Source organism: Poecilia mexicana, unplaced genomic scaffold (assembly GCF_051168715.1).
Source record: "Poecilia mexicana isolate PSO_F unplaced genomic scaffold, ASM5116871v1 scaffold_3, whole genome shotgun sequence".
Lineage (NCBI taxonomy): Eukaryota > Metazoa > Chordata > Actinopteri > Cyprinodontiformes > Poeciliidae > Poecilia > Poecilia mexicana.
The window spans coordinates 28707428-28727566 of NW_028263372.1; the positions used below are offsets into that span (position 1 = coordinate 28707428).

At 39.2% G+C, this 20139-nt stretch overlaps 2 protein-coding genes across 5 annotated transcripts in view; one reads left to right on the forward strand and one right to left on the reverse strand.

Moving 5' to 3' along the window:
- The window catches only part of kctd15b (potassium channel tetramerization domain containing 15b), a 30913-nt gene extending 26373 nt beyond the window's left edge, over positions 1–4540 (forward strand). For all 3 annotated transcript variants that reach the window (XM_014998060.2, XM_014998059.2, XM_088004398.1), the window contains one exon: positions 942–4540. In XM_014998060.2, the coding sequence (XP_014853546.1) occupies positions 942–1100 (159 nt within the window). In that variant the 3' untranslated portion in view covers positions 1101–4540. The remainder of the gene's footprint in view (positions 1–941) is intronic.
- A 2174-nt stretch (positions 4541–6714) lies between these two features.
- Positions 6715–20139, reverse strand: part of LOC106909672 (transcription initiation factor TFIID subunit 4) — a 103208-nt gene continuing 89783 nt past the window's right edge. For both annotated transcript variants that reach the window (XM_088004400.1, XM_088004399.1), the window contains one exon: positions 6715–10067. In XM_088004400.1, coding sequence (XP_087860526.1) covers positions 9894–10067 — 174 coding nt within the window. In that variant the 3' untranslated portion in view covers positions 6715–9893. The remainder of the gene's footprint in view (positions 10068–20139) is intronic.

The window sequence follows — 20139 nt, forward strand, 5'->3', positions numbered from 1 at the left end:
TTGCTTAATTTACTCCCTCTGATCACTGCATGTGTTATTTAACTGAAAGAGTTTCAGCATGAAGCAGAAATTAAGAGGAGGTTTTTGTGTCCAATTAAGTTTCCAGAATGACCCTTGAACTCAAATATTAACCAATCACAACAAATAATGTTGCTTGTAGGGCTTTACAGAGGTGAACCTCAACACAGGCACCCAGAGTTCGATTCTGACCTTTTGACCTTGTGCTGTATGCCCATTTCACATCTGACTGCTGTCAATGAAAGGCTCTAGCACCACAACATTACTGACAAAAAGAAAAAAAGCTTTAAAGAAACCAAGGAATTGTTACTGATGCTTGCAAAAAGCACTTGAACTTCTGCCACCGCAAATGCAAAAAGGTGGCTTTGTTAAACTCCACTGGGACTTTAACTGAAGTCAAGAGCTTTGATTTGATTGGACCAAAAATTAGCTTTTCGTCAACAAACTCACCTATCGCTGGGTGTATTTTCAGTGTGAGGTTTAACTGGTGCAATAAAATATGAATTTATTTTCAGGTTTTTTACCAGGGGGTGTCAATAAATTTTCTTGCACCTGTTTAGTCCCACATCAACACCTCTAAGTAACATTAATTAACATGTGATATTTTTTGAACCAGCGTAAAGAAGCGTGATTTTAATTAATTTCTGTTTTTATAACAGGTCTCGTGTCAAACTATTTATTTAAACAACAATTTTATGTTTTCTCTAATGCTGATCTGAAATAATTAATGCTCTAAAGAAGTTTGTTTCATTTCACTTTGCAAAAATTAAGCAAACAACACCTCAAAGCATCACAATTAATGCATTTTCTACAAAAAGTTGCTCACTGCGAGTTTAATCCTTAACACAAACATGAGTATTTCAAAAGTTATGAGTAATAAATTGTTGTATTTAACACCCGATCATCTTTTGACTCGTGTGCAGGTTCTGGAGCGTCTTTTCCAGAAGGGTTTCAGCGTGGCGGCGTCATGCGGAGGCGGAGTGGACTCGTCCCAGTTCAGCGAGTACGTGTTGTGTCGCGAGGACCGGCGGAGCCTCTCAATCAACACTCCTATCAGGATAAAACAGGAACCCCTGGACTAGAGATTTTTTTTTTTTTTTTCCAGAGGTGGAGAAGGACTGGCAACAAACAAACCCTCTCCTCCTCCTCCTCCTCCTCCTCCTCCTCCATCTTTTCACACCGTCCCCATCTCACCTCCTCCCCTCCCCCCTACCCCTCTCGCACCAGCTGGACCACAGCCTCCCCTCCAAGAACATAACTAAGTATTAACAGAGACTTTTAACCTCACTGACTCTGCTGAACTCCACGGGGAATGTAGGACCAAACAGAGGAGGAAAGCATCAGCGACAAAAGGTTTTTCATTCTGTTTGAAAAAAAAAATAAAAATACCCAAAGAATCTGTTGGACCGTCGGGTGCTTTGGCATCTCGCAGCTCTCTGTTTTTAGCGCAGATTTACTGACTGATTTTCCCACAGCTACTTTAAGAAAACAATGTACAGCAATCTGCACCACCTCTGTCATGCAGTCCTGTTTCTGTGGGACCAGCATCCGTTCTGACTGGTGACACGAGGGGCCCACCGTGGCCCAGGGAAGCTTCAGCAGCCAGGATGTTGTTAAGGATGACAAGATAAGGACATCATATAATTTTGCGAGGCCCCAAACCCCCGTGACCCTGTCAAACCTCAGCAGACTCAGCATTGTTTGCTAAACTGTTTCTGTTTTCCTCGTCCGCTTTGCTGTTTTTATCATCACATGGTGTACACAATTATTATTAATAGGATTATTTTTAATGTCTCTTTCCCCCCCACCCCTTTTCTCCAAAATGAAGGATGTACGAACATTGTATTCATTAGGCTTCGAGAGCTTGCGAGGGAGCGTTTCTTGGCAATGGCTGCAGCAACTCAGATGTCTGCAGGCTATGTGGCAAAAGCAATCTGACTGGCAATGAAATCGGAGCCAGAAAAAGTCCCATTGTTCGAGCAGAAATGGAAGAAAACCTCGACGTTTCCACATTGTTTATAGTCAAATGGGTTGTGCACATAAAAAAGAAAGCTGCTCTAAAATTTCTGCTTATTTTCTATAAAACAGACAGCACCATGAAAACATCTTTACCCCCCCCTTTTTTTTTGTTAAATTTACTGCTTCAGATAATTAAAGAACTTTTAATATGAGACAAAAAATACCCTGAGTAAATGCAAAATACAGTTTTTAAATGATGATTTCATTTATTAGGAGAGAAAATCAACCTAAAACAACCATTTAGCTGGGATTAACCACATTTTGGTTTTGTTTTACTAGCTACGTCCAGCTGTGTAGGATCAAGAGAACATGTCTAACAATATGAAGCAGGCTCAAAGAGTTTGTAAAAGCAACACATCACACCCTGATTAAAAGAACTTCAAGAACAGATGAGAAACAAAGTCATTCACATCTATCACTCTGGGAAGGGTTACAAAGCCACTTCAAAGGCTTCTGTGACTCAAGCAAACCATGAAATTCATCCCGAGAAATCGAGTTTATTGGAAGAAATCTCAGGTGGAGCATTGAAGGGAGATGAGAATCAAGTGGAGTTACATAGGAAGGCTAGGAAAGATTCAAATCAACATCCAAATTGTTGCAGGCCTCACTCGAATCAGTCAAAATGAAAATTCACGATTCAATGATAATAAAGAGCCTGGGTAAAAAAAGACACAAAAACTGTCGGGGTAATTACCTGCTCACTCAAAACAAGGTTGTTTTTTTCCCCCTTAATAATGATAATAATAATTTTAAAAATTGATTTTTGCATTTAGCAATGTTATCTTTGTCTATTGTTAAAATTACTTTGCTGATCTGAAGCATTTGAGTATGATAAAAAAAAAAACAATTAAAAAGAGAAGAAATCTGGAGGAATGTCTGCTCAAACCGTCTCCCGTTTAGCACAAGTTTTAGAGCTGACATTTAGTGTGTCTCGGAATCAGCAGGAGATGAACTTTAAATGCTTAATGTTTGTTTGCACTTGACGAAGTTTACCACAGACCTGCCCGGTCCCACTCGTTCTGAGGAATCATTACAGCCCAGCAAACAACGCCAAGTCAAGCTGTTTTATGTTTAGGTGTGCGTTGGGTTTAAAGTACTGAAAAACACAGAGGAAAATTAGGCATCCAACAGAACAAACTGTGCCAGTTGTGTTGATTGTACGAGCATCAAGATGTTCTTTGAGCCACGCTGCATTATTTAAAACCGTATGAAGGACGCAAACATTTGATCCTCCAAGTCCTGACAGTTCTGTTTGAATATTGTCACTTCTGAGTCCAGATTACTTCAGAGGTTGTTCACACATTACATATGGCAGAACCTAAAGTTGAACTGCTCTCCCAGCATCAAGCTGTTGTTCACAAAGAGGCGAGTGGGCGGCATTTTAGTCGCTCCTTCTCTTTTTCTCTTGCTCTTACACTCAGCATGTCTTCGATCAAAGACAGAAGCAAGAAAGTTTTCACGCTTTTTATTTGTGCATAACTTAACTATGCTGTTTCTTCCATTCCAAAAGCCGGAGTTGAAACAAAAAAAAAAAAAAAAAAAAAGCAGCAGCTTAACTCTGATCTTTGTTGGTGCTGGCAGTTTCTTGATTTAAACTGAGTTTGTTTCTTTAGTTTTTCATTAAACTTGGGTTCTGCAGTCTGAACAGGAGCAGAGAGTGGATGAAGTTTCTCACAAAGCAAACCGTCTTTGTTCTGATTTGCTCCTTTTGGATCCAGTTGCCTCAAAGGGAATGGTCAACCATGCTGTTTTTTCATGTGGAGAGAGGCATGTCGGGCTCTCTCTCTCTCTCGCGGAGCTCCCCCAGCCCCTTCCTGCCTCCCCGTTTACAGAACACCCTCCTACGCCGGACCACACCGCAACAAACCAAACAAACTGATGAGTCAAAACACGAGCAGGCTCACAACGTGCAAGGCAACTCGACTCTGCAGCTGACCTCAACTTACTTTGGTTGTTCTTACCGCTGAAGGTAAAACCAATTTGTGCTTCAGTAATGTAAGACTTAAGGCATCTCGTGTTACCTTTTAGGAGCTGAAATTTGTGATTTTGAAAAAGAAAGATGCTCCCTTTTAGACATCTCGACGCATTCGGAACAACTGGAAATTTTTCGGACACCTTCCCTGTTGTCGGCCCTTTTCAGATGAAGCGCTCGTCAGTATTCACGTGGCTTTCACCGCCCCTCCTCGGCGGCTCAGTTTGTACAGTTACTGTGTATTGAATTGTCAGGACTCGTAGGCCTTATGGGACCTTCGTGTTTTTGAGAGATCTCAAAGCCACTTCACAGTAAAGAGTTAAAAGAAAAGTCAGAACATTACATTGTGTACATATGGATAAAAAAAAACAAAAAACATTTCAAAGCATATAATAAGGTGCAAATGTATATTATTTAAAGTGTTTAAAACAATTAGACTGTGGTATTAAAGGGCATGTGTTCATTTACAGTGTCTCCATTTGACTTTTCTTGCATATTTGCGATAATAAAAGGATGTACTGTATAAATTAACTTTGTCTCAGTCACTCTTTTAGAAAGGTTGACAGTTTTATAACAGCTTCCAACATCTAGTACTGTTTACGATGACAGTATTTACATTTAGAACTTTGTAAAGTTACAACCACAAGCACCAATGTGTATTTTGCATGGAAGACAAAATAGATGAAATTTCTATTTCATCTATCATAATTTACAGCAATTATGGCTGTAAAACGTTTAAGCTCTTTACTAGCTTACAAAATATAATTCTTCATTCTTCTTTTCAGAACAACTCAAGTTCAGTCATATTGGACCTCCAGTTTTCACAGATTTGCCAGATATTCATGTCTGAGCTTTGACTAGGCCAATCTTATACAGGGATATGCCTTTACAATGTAGCCCTGGATTCATATTTATATTTTTGGTGAACCTTCGTCCCAGTCTCAGGTCTTTTGAAGCGTCCAGCAGACTTCATTCGCCTTCCCATCGATGCTGACCAGCTTCACTTCCCGCTGCTAAAGAAAAGCATCTCCGTAGGATGATGCTGCAACCACCATGCCTCAAATGATGTGATCAGGATGATGTTCAGTATTAGTTTTCTTCATTGCATATTGCTTTGTATATGGGCCACAAAGGGATTCTTAACACTTTAAATGGGACTTTTACAGATTTAAAGTAACTGTTTGGTTTCACCCTTCAATAAATGTTTTCGAGTGACTAACAGTAATTACGTTTAAAGATTCTCCTCCAGAAATAGCCATACTCTTTCCATTGCTACACAATTAGTTGAAAAATGCTGTGTCAGATGTCTAAAATTGGGGACATTGCATTATAACCTGCTGTGCTTTAAACTTCTCCATAGCATTGCCCCAGGCCAGACAAACATCTGAGATCTTCATAAAACATCTGCACTTAAACTGAGCTTTAAATGAAACAAGAAGGGACTCTATTTACTAATTAGGTAAAGTCACCAAATCTTTTTTTTTTTTTGAGGTGGCAGCTTGAATGGTTCAGAATACAAATGAGCACCACAGTTTTCAGTGTTTTTTGTTGTCATTTTCCTTCTACTTCACATTTTGTGTTGGTCTATCAGATAAAATACAAAAAAGAAAATCTCTGTGTGGTGAACTTTATGTGTTTACTTTGAGCAGATGGAACCTAATCCAATTTGCCAGCCAGATCAAACGCACGAGTGTCTCCTGCTCGTCTCTGTACAAGGAGAAGGATTTTCATGGTCCAGCACAGCAGAGGGTCGAACTGAGAGGCAGAAAACAATAAGCTTTTCCAAGGTCTGAAGTAAATGGTCAGTTATTCTTCTGCTTAATTAGCAACAGAAACCTGGGAGGGATTTTGATAGCTGGGCAGAAGTGCTTCACCGATTTGGTATTTTCCTTGGAATTTTACATTTTTGAAACTATATTTTTCAGAAAACTGAAAGCTCTCGGATCACATGCTGCAGATTAAGGACCAAGCAGAGAAATGCCCCGTAGTGTGGTGACTTTTAGGGGAAATTTATTTTTGGAAACTTCTTCCTTTAAGTTAAAAAAGTGAGCAAGCAAATGGATTGTTTTCTACAATTTCCCAAAGCAAAGATTCACGATCAGCAATAATAACCGTCAACATCTTATTTCGTATAATGCACCTGTGTTACGCCAAGCTGCAGACATTTTATTACCAAGTATCTTTACTTCAAAAGTCTTTAAGCACAATCTTCATTGTGCTTTTTAAAGCTCGACTCTAATAGACTTAGACTGAGATCAAACATGATGTGACAATTCACCAAGAGGGAGAGAAAAGTGTTACAAGTGTTTTGAAGCATGTTCCAGTTGTGCAATATTTTTTGAGAAGTTTTTATGTAAAAAAAAAAAAAGGGGGGGACAGGCAAGTTGGGATTTGCAAAAGATACTGGGAACTTGTAGTTTTACAACCCAGAAAGTAATAAATAAATGTAATGAATCAATCTGCAAATAGGTTTAGGAGGAAAATATGCCTCAATTCAGGGGTGTTTTTTTTTCCCAACAAAACAACATGAAACAACAGAATGACTGCACAGAAAAGAGCTGTGAATAGTCTGGAAAACTCAAATAAATGAATTAAACTAAAGAAAGTAAAAGAACAAACGACCCAGGAGCATTTATACGTACCTCACATTTCCCTCACCTTCCTGTTTTTAATGTAAAGAAGCATTTAGACAAAGACAAGATCGCTCAGTTTAGTAAACAGCTTATTTATTCCTTTACAAAATAAGTACGAATACGAAAGTTTTTTTTTTTGACACAAACAGGAAATTTTCCAGATATGTACAAGAGTTTACCAAAAATAACGTGGTTCTAATAAACATACAGTTTTGTAAACAATATTTACAAATCATCCTTGCAATGTAATGCTATTTCCAAGAGCTGTTTACATCAGAATTATTGTCTTCTTATTTTGGCTAAAGAGCTGTAGTAGTAGTAGTAGTTGTTGTCGTAGTAGAAATGTCCTCTTGTGAAGCCATCGGAAACAATAAAAGTCATTGAATAAAAATGTCACCGGACCAACCACAAATTGGTAGTGCTGTGCTTGTTTCTAAAATGTTTTGGACTTCAAATGCATGAGTTAAGCATAAAAGCCAATCCTCCCAAAAAATAAAACATATGGTGAAAACTGACAGAAACTAGCAATAGTGCTTACTATTTGCTATAATACAGCGACAACTTCGAGCTGTCGGGTAAAATAGATTTTAAAAAGTGCTGCTTAAATTTATGATGCACAACAATTGCTTCAAATATCCCCCTTACCCACATAGTTAAATAAATTTTCAATCTGGCAAGAAAAGCTGCATAGAGGCCAAGAAATCTAGTTAGATATATATAAAAAAACATACTGGACAATATTACATAATACAATTAGGATTGTTTAAGGATTAAACAAAAAAAAAGGCAAATATTTAATATGGTATGTAAAACATTTTCTGTCACAGAGATCAGTCCAATGAAAACAAAAAACTAATCTGGAATCATAAAACTGCTTCCTTCTATTCTTTTCCACTTTACTTTAACTTTACAACTGTTACTCATTTGGGTGAAAAATACAGAAAATACAAGTGCTGCACACCATAACAAATATCCTGCCTTCACCATTCAGTCACTGCGAAAGCTCGGGTACAAGGGACAGAACAGTTACACATGTTTTCTAAACATTAGGTGACGTACAACACACGATAAGTCGGGAGACATGATAGAGGAATGTCTGCTTGCCTTCTGCTTACTTCACATTATAAGACGATACTGACCCAGTCAGCGAGGCTGATTGAAGACTGTCTGGATTTGTTAAGTGGTCGTTGCAGGTAACTGCAGGAGGATGAGGAACCGGGGGGATTTGTCATGTAACGATACTCTGAAAGCACGTCCTTTTACAAAACATCAGCTCTTATAATATTCACACAGAAATCACTTTCTTTTCTTACAAGGCTTGTGATAAAAAATATACATGCTGTAAAATAATTCAAAAAGAACTATTTACATTTACAGCAAGGAAATGTAACAGAATGATGTGCATCTTAGTGGCTTCGAAAAGTGTTTTTAAATTCAATTCAGATCATGTATTAATATCAGTTCATTATACACAGGAATGTATTTCAAATAGATATGTTAATTTTGATGATTATGGCTTACAGCTAATAAAACTGTATTTAAAAATCAGAAAATTTAAATATTACATTATTATTATTATTATTATTATTATTATTATTATTATTATTATTATTAATGGACAAATAAAATAGCAATTCCTAATTCAGAAATGTTACGCTAAGCTACAAGAAGTTCTTGCTACAGAAGACAGTTGTTCCCAGAGTGCTACATTCAACAATATCAATGGAAAGTTTAGTGGAAGAAAACATTGCAGAATAAAAAAAAAGTTGCACAAGAAACTGGTGTAGCTTTAAGTGGGTTGTGAAGCAAATCCACACCGTCAAAAAAAATATAAATAAGATGGTTTAACAACCATGTTATTGCTGGCCAGCAATTTTGCAAAACTTAAATGTCTTAGGGGATCTGGAACCTCAGTAATCCATAGAACTATCCTTGCCCTGAATTCAGCATAATGAAACTCATTTAACCTAGAAATATAACAAGACCTTTTGGAAATGTAATTAAGTTTCTTTTTAGAAATTAATACTATAGGGAATGTTTTGAGATTTCTACAGAGCCACCATTTTATTTTTAGTTTTTTAAAAGAGAAAAACATAAAACTTTTGCAAAAGAGGATGGACGCTATGTCTTTTACAAAAAGTTATGCAAGTAAAGCACAGAATTTTGAATCTAATGACCACAAAAATAGATTAAAATTGCACTTTTGGTGCTTCTCTCCCATTCAGCTTCTCTAGGCTGGCAGCAGCAATTAGCAAACACCAGATGGAACTGCATGTTTTCTAAGTTTATCATGCAAACTACTTCTCAATCCAATGATAGCAAGAACAGTTATAAACAGCATAATGGAGAAGCATTGCTGTGCTGAGGCATCGAAAAGGGAAGGAGCTTCTTAAAGAGACAGACACAAATTTTAAAGTGTGAGACATCTCTGATGCAAAGTTAAATTCCTCTTAAGTTATTTTTGACATAAACAGCATTTTCATAACTACTGAAGGTAATATAGTTACTTGATTGTGCTACAAAATGGCAAAATGTGTCCAGAGAACATATGAAACAGCCCCTTTAAAATACTTTTTCGTTGACATTATCAACATTCGAATAATCCGTAAGCCATAATCGTCTAAATTAACAGAAAGAAATGCTTCAAATGTGTCACATTGTGTAAACTGAATCTACTGAATCTTTCAGAAGTAAACTAACAGTTCAAACACGTTTTGATTTATTAAGATGCATCAGTATTTGGAATCTGTTCTCTGGAGTAAAAAGTCCATAAAGTCTCAACGTTTGAGCTCAGTTAGACTACATTCACTGACCCGCGTCAACAAATAGCTCACACAAAAAACTAGAGTCTGCATTGAGGTGTGAAAGTAACCATCTGAGTCTGCAATTCCTACGAACATGGTTTCTGAAGGTTCTGACACCAGTGTGAACTAATAAAAAGCAACCGAGAACACATGGAATAGGTTCGGACATCCTTCATCTAACAAATCCAACACAAAGTACGTGACGTGGCCTTTAAATCGAAGGATCTAACTACACACTGTGAAGCTAAACGGAGAGCACAAGGAACAACAACATTTAGCTTTTTTTTTTTTTAACTAACCCTCTGTGTGTTAAAAGCTACGTCGAACATCACTACAGTACATATAGAGACACAGAGCAGAAATATTAGACCTGATCTGAAGGCACGTGGCTGGGAAGGAGGAGGTGGAGAAGGTGGAGGTTGAGGTGGGTGCTGAGCAGAGCAGAGGCTACTTGAGCAGTGCACGGTAAAGGAGGAGGGAGTGGGCAGTCTCTCTCTCTTGCTCCATGTAGAAAATCAAGTCCCTGAGGTTGACGCGGGTGATGCGGTTTCGAGTATACTGGCGAGACGAGGTGGACGGGGCGGAGGAGCATGCTGGGGAGCCGGCCGTGCTGCTGGAGACCTGGAGACAAGAAGTTCTCCAGTGAGGAGGAGGAGGAGGAAGATGTACAGCGCCTCGCTTAACAACTCATGCCATTTGACCTTTTTCTCATTTTCCCACATTACAACCACAAAGTGAGACCTACACAAGGGGAATACCTGTAAGGTGAAGGGAGGAAATAGTACCAACTCTGAAAAGTGTGGTGCATATATGCACCTGCCCTTTAATCTGATACCCCAAAATGAAATCCAGTGCAATCAATTACCTTCAGATACACAACAGACAGTTAAAGATAAAGTAGAGGAAAATTGCAAACTACAGAGATATGGACATCTAACTATTGAAAATGTAACTCTGAAATTTATAGTCAATATGGGCCAATGTTTTTTTTTTTTTTTTTTAGATCACAAGAATAAAAAATTAATAAATAAAGTTACAGTCCAAGACTTTATCTGCTTTTGGAGTAATGGATTCTTCCTGATGATTGGCCATTCAGCCCATATTTCACTATTGTGGTAAAGATAAAAGTAATCAGAGCAGTTTATTACTTTAATTAGGTAACTGTGTGGCTATGACTGCATGACACAGCAATCATAGCCCCACAAACAGTTCTTTAGGACACCAGTAACATAAAAAAGTATGATTTTTATCACTAAAATGCACACATTGAAAAAAATAGTGAAAATAATCCCAAGAACAATGACAGTTTTGTTGTCACAATAAATTAATTGGAATTTATTGTGATGACAATAAATGAAAAAGTTTTCATGATAAAAAATGTATCAAAATAAATGACAACACAATAAATGTCTACCCAGAGCTAGCACGCTGGTTTTTTAGCTCTCCTTCTAGGGTTGATACACACATTTTGCACCACGACAGAATTATTTACTCATGGAAAGAGCTGTGCTAGACACGCCAGTAAATTCTCCTCAACATCTGTCTGTGCCGAGTTCAGTGAAACCGCAAAGAACCTAAAACGTCTGAAACAAAGCATCTTAAACAGAGGCAAGAAAAACGTCTGGCCATAATCCTGACAAACATTTCAAACCAACCGTCATACATGGGGGTGGAGGGCTGATGATTTGGTTAGCATGTTGGAGTCTTTGAGTCTACCATGAGTTCTCCTGAATCCCAAAGTAATCAAGAGTCAAAAACAGAACAATTTCTCTGACGGCTAAAGCTGGGCCACGACTGGATCACCAGCAGACAATTATCCCAAACAAGGCAGCGAATCAGCAACAGTCTGACCAGACTGAAGTGTTTCAATGGTCTAGTTAAAGGTCAGACATCAAACGGCCTGAAAGGATGAGGTGGGACCTTTAGAAAGCTTTAAACACACACACACACACACACACACACACACACACACACACACACACACACACACACACACGCACACACACACACCCCCCCACACACACACACACACACATCCACTAACATGAACTGAAGAAATGGGGTAAAGAACGTGGTCAAAATTTCCATTTCATCACCTTAGTCTGGTTTTTAAAGTTGCTGACTTATGTTCAGACGAATTATCTGTACCTCACAGTTTTTGACATAAATCCAAACCACTTAAAAATGTCTTTTAGAGAACACAAGTTCCGTGACTTTCTAGTAGTAAATATTTATTTGCTGGTACTGACATGAGTTCTTTATGAAAACTAAAAACATTACCAGTTGTGATGTTTATCTCGAGGATCTTAAGAGACTATTCTGGTGAGACTTTTCTCACCCGAGAGCAGGGCAGGGCGTTCAGAGGAATTCCTCCTTATTTTCAAGGAGGTCTTTGTTACTATGCAGGGTTTGAAGGAAAAACTATTTACATGGTAAAAACAAACCGTATGAGTGCTAGGAATGAAGCAGTAGTTGTGTTTCCAATTGACGATATGACATCATCTTTGTTGAATGGCAAACACATTGACAGTATCAAGAGTTAAGAATGTTGCGGCCGCAAAGCGAGTATACACCTCCAATTAGAAAAATTAATCCCCTCTTGCAGAGCATGAATGAGATCAAAAGATGGCATAATAACATCCAGATATTCAGGTGCACACTGAAACCTTTTCTTCAAACAAAGGCTGAGAAAAATATTTACAAAATGCTGTCAATAACCAGGGAAACCGCAGGCACAGTCAAAAGACACCTTTATGCTGCCTGGAATATGAAAAGATTTGCAATCTAAACAAACAAAGCTTCTGACAAAGATAAAAACGCCTCATTTCAGACAGCAAAAGTTCACTTAAAGGAAAAACTCTGGAAAAACAGAAGGAAGGAAGGAAGTTAGGAAAACAGCAACACGAAAAGAAAGGACAGTGAAGGACATGAGAAAAGAAGAATAAAAGTAAAATGAATGGACAAAATGCTAAAAAAAAAAAAGAAGAGCACAAGGAAGAAAGTAAAAACAATCTGAAGGATGGAAGTAAGGGCACAACATTTAGCCAATGGAATAGGGAACAAAATCTGGAAATACAAGTGTATATTCTTATCCAAATCTGAAAAAAAAAAAAAAAAAACGTGATTCAAATTCCAGACGTTTTCGGACCTGATTCTAGCTTGTGAGGACAAAAAAAACCCAAGGGGTTCTCCAAGTGAAGCATTTGTCTTCTTGCTCTGAGTAAAACAAGTTTGAATGTGAAAAGAAGTAGTCATAAAAAAGATGAAAGGCACAACCAGAGCAGGTAAAAAATGTTATCTTACATGGTCATTCAAATAAATTCAATCTATTGTGTTGTGACAAAAGCATGCTTTTCATCAGGGTCAGTGTCTGCTGAGCCACACACTCCTTTTCTGTGTCACCTTCACAAGCTGACTGAACAAACAACCTAAACTCTAGTCAGAAAGACACAAGAAAAAATGTTCAGAACAAAGTTTATTCTGGTAAAGACATTTCCTTCTTCACAAGAAATTCAAATGCAGAAATTCTTGAAGGTTCAGCAGAAAAGTAGGACAGACTCTACTGCTGCTTGTCGACATTAGCTTCACACACACACAATTCACATCTATGACCAATAATGCAAGAGTAATCTGACATCACGTGAGAACAGTTCTGACCAGACGTTCTGTCCAGATCAGGCTGTAAGACGAGCTAAAATGAGGTCTGCAACAAAATGATGACATCATGCAATTTCTGCCCTTCGTGTTTATTTACGTCATGTGTGTTATTTTTCAATCTTTTGTTCTCGATTTTTTTTTAAATAGATTTTATTGAACTTTTTTTTTAAACTTTATTTTACAGTTTGAGTTTTGAAGAAACCCAGAACAATGCAGTGGTCAGTGGTGATTTAATTAGAATTGAAAAGGAAAATAAAGTCATTTCACATAGCTTTTTATCTTTTTTTTTTTTTCCCATGACTTTCTTGGTTTGTTTTCACTGAAATCAAAAGCTCTGTTGTAGGTCTTTGTATTTGAGCCAGAAAAAATATGAATAATGTAAAAACGAAAGTGTATAGAGAAGGTGAAACAGGTGAAACAATGCATTTACATTGGGACAAAGCCAGCAAGTGCCCACTTGAACCCAGGCGGAGAGAAATAAGACAGACGTTTCAGTCAGGAACACCCTCTCCCAATTACGTTGATTGCAGCACTCTGTAAACACACTGTACACACCAGCTTTAATTGCAAACATACGATGAGTTTGAATTTACAGGAACCAAACCAAAACCCTCCAGCACCCGCCCTCTCATATGCTTGGTTGTGCGTACAATATGTATGACGATGCCGTGTCTCAGATTTCCCCTCGGTAAACTCTCTGACCCCTGGATATGACTTGACAAGTGAAGCTAGTCAGGCCACTGTTGCTGCCAACTTACTTTAGCAACATGTATCATCTTCTGCTGCTGGTCGAGGGGCACATGGGTACAGCCAGCTCATCGTTGCCCCGGGCCACACCAGACCCCTTCACTCTGGGGAGCTACCCAGGCCTAATCAGGTCAATCATGGCTGACCACAAGTGAAAGATGGGCCTGCCTACTGCCATGCCAATTACTGCCAGTCAGGAGTCAGGCTGACGACAGGGTCAGGGATTGTTTCCAATCAAAGCCATCCATCCACCTGGACAGATGTGCAGAAGTAGCCACAGGCGGCCAGTCGGTGCTTCCACTGAAGTGGATGAAGGTAGGTAGTGCACTGCAGCTCCCAGAATGCCTCATTTCCCTCAGGGAAAAGGGCAGACTTTAGTGAGACACAGACGGAAAGGTCAGGGCTTGTCCAGGAACTCTCACGAAACGGCATCGTCACCCTTTCCTCCTGTCTTCATGTGTCCTCTACACCAAAATAATAAATCAGGGCTTTTAAGGAGTTGGCCTAGTGTATCTATGGAGACCAGGCTTTTCACCGGTACATGTAAGGAATAATGTGGAGGAGGCACAGCGGATGGGCGGGGTAAACATCGAAGCTAAACAAAGCAGATGGCTGAGTGTCAGTTAAAAAGGAAAGTGAGACATCAACAACCACGCTCTCCTTGTCGCTAGCAATTACACACCAACCGTGTTTGAAATTCGGTGGAGAACAAAGCAGGCAGCCTTTGTAAGTTTCGCAATGGATGAAAAGGAAAAGCAAAGAGAACAGAATATGCAGGAGAACCGCATCACTGAGACAGCAGGGCAGAGCAAAAAGCAATGTCTCAAAATCAACTTGGCCAAGAAAGATCCATGAGGCAAAAAACAGCATCTGTCATTTTATCTGTGATGGTTGCTGCAAGGCAATATGTCATATGACATATCCGTCGTACAGAATGTGCAGGGATACTTCAATACATCTCTTCAGACGTTTGACTTGTTCACATGGGGGGACATGGAGAAAAAACACAGAGGATAGAACCTAAGGAGAGCAGAGCTTTTAAAGCCTGTTTAAATTAAGGCCTCGTAAATGTTTTTAGTCCTCAGCAATGTTGTGGTGGCCTGCATACAAATTGTACCAATTAGACAAGGGTTGGTATGAGACTCACAGTATGAAAACCGTTAGTAGAAATGCCATATTTCTAAAGCATACATGCAGAAATTCAGAGCAAATGTGTTCCTTAATTGTTTTTATTTAAAAGAGAAAATAGAAATTCACATTTTAGTTTCCACTTTCCATTTTGACTGGTTGTGTTTGTCAAAAAATAAAAAAATCTGGGCTCGCTGCGAACAGCAACAGGTGGGGGAGGATGTAGTGCTAAAGTGCTCTATGCTTTATACAGCCAGAAAAACCTTGATCACTTCAGCCTTCTGTCTGGCATCCTGTTAACAGAACTTTAAACCGTAGGAACGGAATGAAGGAAGGATTTAAAATAATGAGTTTTCATACTATAAATTATTATAACGCACCTATTCAGGCCTATACCTAATACAGGTATAAAATACATATTCATTACAAAATAATTCAATAATCTGACTTTCACAAAATCAGAACAGGCAGATGAATAAATGTGCAGTGCAGTAAAATCTTCTGGATATTTTGCACAAGATTTAGTAATATCCTAATAACTCTGTAGTGTGGTAATATTGGTATCCTGAAAAAGTTGCAGATAAATAAGAAGAGATTTTAATTTTTTTACAGAAGTTTCACCAATAAATGTTGTGACTGGGATCAGATGATTTTAAATTGAACACTCTTGACCATTTTTTCTCTACCAACGAATGCATCCTCCTTAGAAATGAAGATGTAAGTTAAACCATTTTTAGTATCTGAGTTTTTAAATGGAAGAAGCTATTTTAAAGCAAATTACATTTTCAATCACATATCAACAAATGTCTGCATTTGGTGCAAGAGAGCAAGACTCAGTAGGTAACAGGAAAGCTGAACAAAGTTCATTTCAAGATCAGTTATGAAAGATGTAAATGTTGGGATCCGTTTGGAAACCTCAGAGTTAAAGTCAGGGATCTAGATGCTCAAGAATGCACACACAAGGAAATTCACATTTTTGTAATGCTAGCTAATAGCTAAATTATAAGGCGCTAAAGCTATTTTACAATATCAGTTTTTGTTTTAAATGAGGAAATGCAGGTTTTACTACAACTGCTCTTTCATACAGTGCCATATCTCCTTCCCACCTAATAAATACAGTCTATATTTTGAATGCCACTCTTACGTTTCCATATGTTACAGATTCTAAAGAGGAGAATGAATAAAGTATTGGTGTTGGTGGCTTAAAGCTTTATAAGCAAATCTATAAACGAAATCCCATTTGATGTTATCAGAGGAACACTGATCATTTACGTTCAGCCTTGGAAAGGTTTAAATGCATTCAGACAGTTTATTTGTAATGTTTTCACCCATACTTGGCTTTATTACCTTTACTTATGACTCCTTGTTTCCAGTAGTGAATTGGCAGCAGCTGTGCTTGCATGTGTCTCAATTTTCATTCACTCCTTTATTGTAAGGGGGAAAAAAAGGAAAAGGGTTGGTGTGGAAGGGCAGCAGGAGAAGTGGGGCTTCTTGCTGATCTGCGGCTTTGAACCTTGAGTGGCACCTGTGCCTTGATGCTGAAGCCAATATTGGATTTGGCCCAGGTCACACCTCAGGGCGGTGGGTTAATGGCCCACTTTGCCAGGCACACAGAGCCGCTCGGCCCCCGTGCGGTCCAACCTGCTGCCTCAGCACTCCCCTCCTCACAGCAGAAGTTACTGATAGAGGCTGTGTGGTGAGAAAGAGTGTGTGCTCGCTGTTTGTGCCAGTATCTGACAACGCACCAGCCAACATACTGAGTTAACTAAAACTGCGACGTGGGGAGAAACCATTGCTCAGCATTCATATCTGTGGCTAAAGCCAGGCTCCATGTTTATGACGCTATGCTACTTCACCCTCATTGCTTTGATGGTGAAAAATCTTCAGGCAAGAAGGACATGTATTGCGCAGACACAGATTACTGACAAATAAAAAGTCACAAAGAATTTAATAACGGCAAATAACTCGGTCATTCTTGACTTATCCTGGCTGCAAATGTTGCCTTTAGCTTCCTTCTCTCACAAACCTGTGTGACTGACAAGCGGCGTGCGAGTTGTCTGACTGAAAGACAGATTTGCTGACTGACAATTTTATCAGAATTGTGGCTGATTGAGTGACTGGCTGGGAGCCTGGCTGAGTGAGTCATTTACTGACTCCCTGGTTGACTGAGATTGTGCCAAGAAGTAAAGCTTTCCCACATGTTCTCCTGCATGCTGCATTTCAATCGAGGAACGCTGCCTCGTCCCCTTCGCTGTGTTTACAGTGTGTAGCCCAGCCGTGGGAGTGCAGCCCCACTCTCGGCCTAAAAACGCCTCTCCTACGGCCGCCATTAATCAGCAACAGAGACTTTTGCGCTCCTCTCTCCCTCTCCGGCTCTCTCGCCTCTCCCTTTTTTCCTCGCTCCTCTACGCCCACAGACATGCTGGATGAGGCCATTTTGAAAGAGTTAACAGATGTCGGCTGATTTGCCTCAGGCCTTCTGACATTGCCCGGGTGATGTATTTGATGTGGAGTTTATTCAGCTCTAATAAACGTATAAAGAATTAGAATAATAATTCACAGATGTACATACCCAGATTATACGCCGGAGCCTCTCTTTGAAGCAGACAAGGCCGACAAGATTTACTGAAACAAGCATTGGATGAAAAGGGCCTTGGTTCAGTCTTCCAATCACCACTACAGATGCTCTGATCCAGGATTTTTTGGTTCCATTTCGACAATTTAATATTGACATCTGCCGATACCAATGCTGTTGATCCAGAGCATTTTAAGGCAACAGTGGTCTCTCCATGTAATTTCTTGAGTGTAAACATTCCTTCAATGTGTCAAAGTCTTCAGCAGGCTGTCCCATTATGACATTGAATCCACTGTTTTCTGTTGTTACTATAACAATTCAACCAAACTCACCAATTTAAATGTTTGCACAAAACTCATATTATTGTTGTATTTTCTAATTTGAAACAGTAAATTATCTCAGAACAAGCTGATTCTACGCAGCAGAGTCCTCACTGTATCGACTGGCTGCAAATTCTTGAAATATGCTTCATGCATATGTTTAAAGGGACGACGTTATGTGTTTTCCAGGCACATAGAGTCGTTTTATAGAATAATCAAGTAACTATGTTAGCTCCAGGTGTTATAGAAATGCTGTCCATAGCGAACATAGATTAAAAGAAATTTGACTTTGCATGATAGCCATATCTGACAGCTTGAAACTGGGCCTCTGTCTCTTTAAGACTCTCCTACTCTTTCTGACACTCCTCCTTCAGCCTGTCACCACAAAAATGTTTCTCCATGATGCCGTTTACAACCGTTCCTAGCAGATTTTGAATAAGAAAGCGACTGTATGATAAGCTCAGGAAACATTCGGCTCCTCAAGGTGTTTGCTAATTGTTGCTGCCGCTAGTCTGGAGGAGCCGAGTAGGAAAAGTGGAAGTTTGACTGGAGACTGAAGATCCAGGGTGAATAGGCAGCACTTTATAAGAGCAAGTGTTTAGGGACTCCCGAATGGCTATCACGAAAGATTCAAGGATTTCTCAAACATACATGAATGAATGAATCAAAAAAATGCTTTGGATATGTGTTTGATGGGGGAATAAAATTATAACATGATATGAAGCTCAAAAAGTTGATTTTGCATAATATTCCCCTTTAAACATTTAGTAATCTGCTAAATGTAAAACTTTCATCTACTACACTATTCAAAACATTTATTTAAATACAATGATTAAGATTATTATGTATGTTTTACTGAAGTGTACAGCAATACTTTTGCATGAAGGTTAAACATTCAGAGCAAAATTGGTCAACCTGCAAAACATACCCATCAAGTTTGGATTGGTGAATTTAACACCAGCCTAACCCTGATATCCAATCCAAGAATCACGTTAGTATCTGGCCCAATACCGATACCGAATTGAATCGGGGACACCGCTAATTACTACATAGTTACCAGCACTTCTAACACCAACGCACTGTGTCTCAGCACTATGACACAGGTGGCCTTTGATCCTCACAAACCAAGCTTTCGTGTCAAAAACCCTTAAGAAATCAGTGCCGTTTTTTTAGTGCTTTCTCAAAAATGAAAGCAAGTAAAGCGCATTTGCTACATCTGTTTTTTCTTCTCTCAGACATGCTTTCGCTAATTTGTCTTTTTGTGATGGAAAGAAAAACAAATAAAGGGCACACAGAGGGAAATAAAAGAGGAACAAGAGTGAGGTCTGGCTTTCTGATCATTGCAAAAGGGAAAAAAATGGGGGAATTACTCTCAAAACAAACAACTTCCATTTGCTTCACAACTAAACAACAACAAATCTCAAAAATGGCCAGTTGTAGAGTATCTTAATACCCACATAAACCATAAAAACAGCTACACAGCTCCATGGCAATGCATAGCAACCGTGCAGAATTTCAGTCAAGGAGAAAGAAGGCAAAAAACACCTTATTACTTCTAACTCCTGCAAGCCATTTTGGTCTCCAAAGGTTTTAGAGCGCCGCAGGCCATGTGTCTGCAGTGTTTCGGGAAATGACTTGCCTTCGCACGAACACTGCTATGTTCTGCAGCACTGCTGCCCCCAGCATCCCCGCTCAATTTCTGTTTAACCCCTTCCTGCCTTCCCTCACACTGACTCACTGCAACAGAGAGCTCACACCCAGCACAATGCTGTCACATTGTTTAGCCTCCACCAAACTAAGGCAAATCAGACCACATTTTAACACATTAACTCCACTTCTAATCTGGTCGCTTAAGCATGTGATGTCTGTTAACGAAGAAGGGTTCAGGAGAGGCGTAAGGTTACGCGGGAAAGGAAAGGATGAAGAAAAAAGAAAGCTCCTGCCTCATTCCACTTGATCTACTACAACGTGCGACATAGTTTGCACACTTGAGTGTGTATCAACGGTGGATTAAATCTGCAAACTCGTTGACACAACACATAATTAAAACATCTTGCTCGAGGTTAGGAATTTTCTAATTAGTAGTGTACTGACAAAGCTGCAATTCCATCGCCCTGAGTTTCAAAGTCCACAGGTTACTACCAAGATGAAAGCCGGCCCTGGAGCGCAATTCTGCAGGGCTGCTCATACAATTCCTCAGAAGACAGTCACAGGGTCACCGAGCTAAACAGCGCGCTGCACCCGGAACCTTGCTTCCAAACAAAGA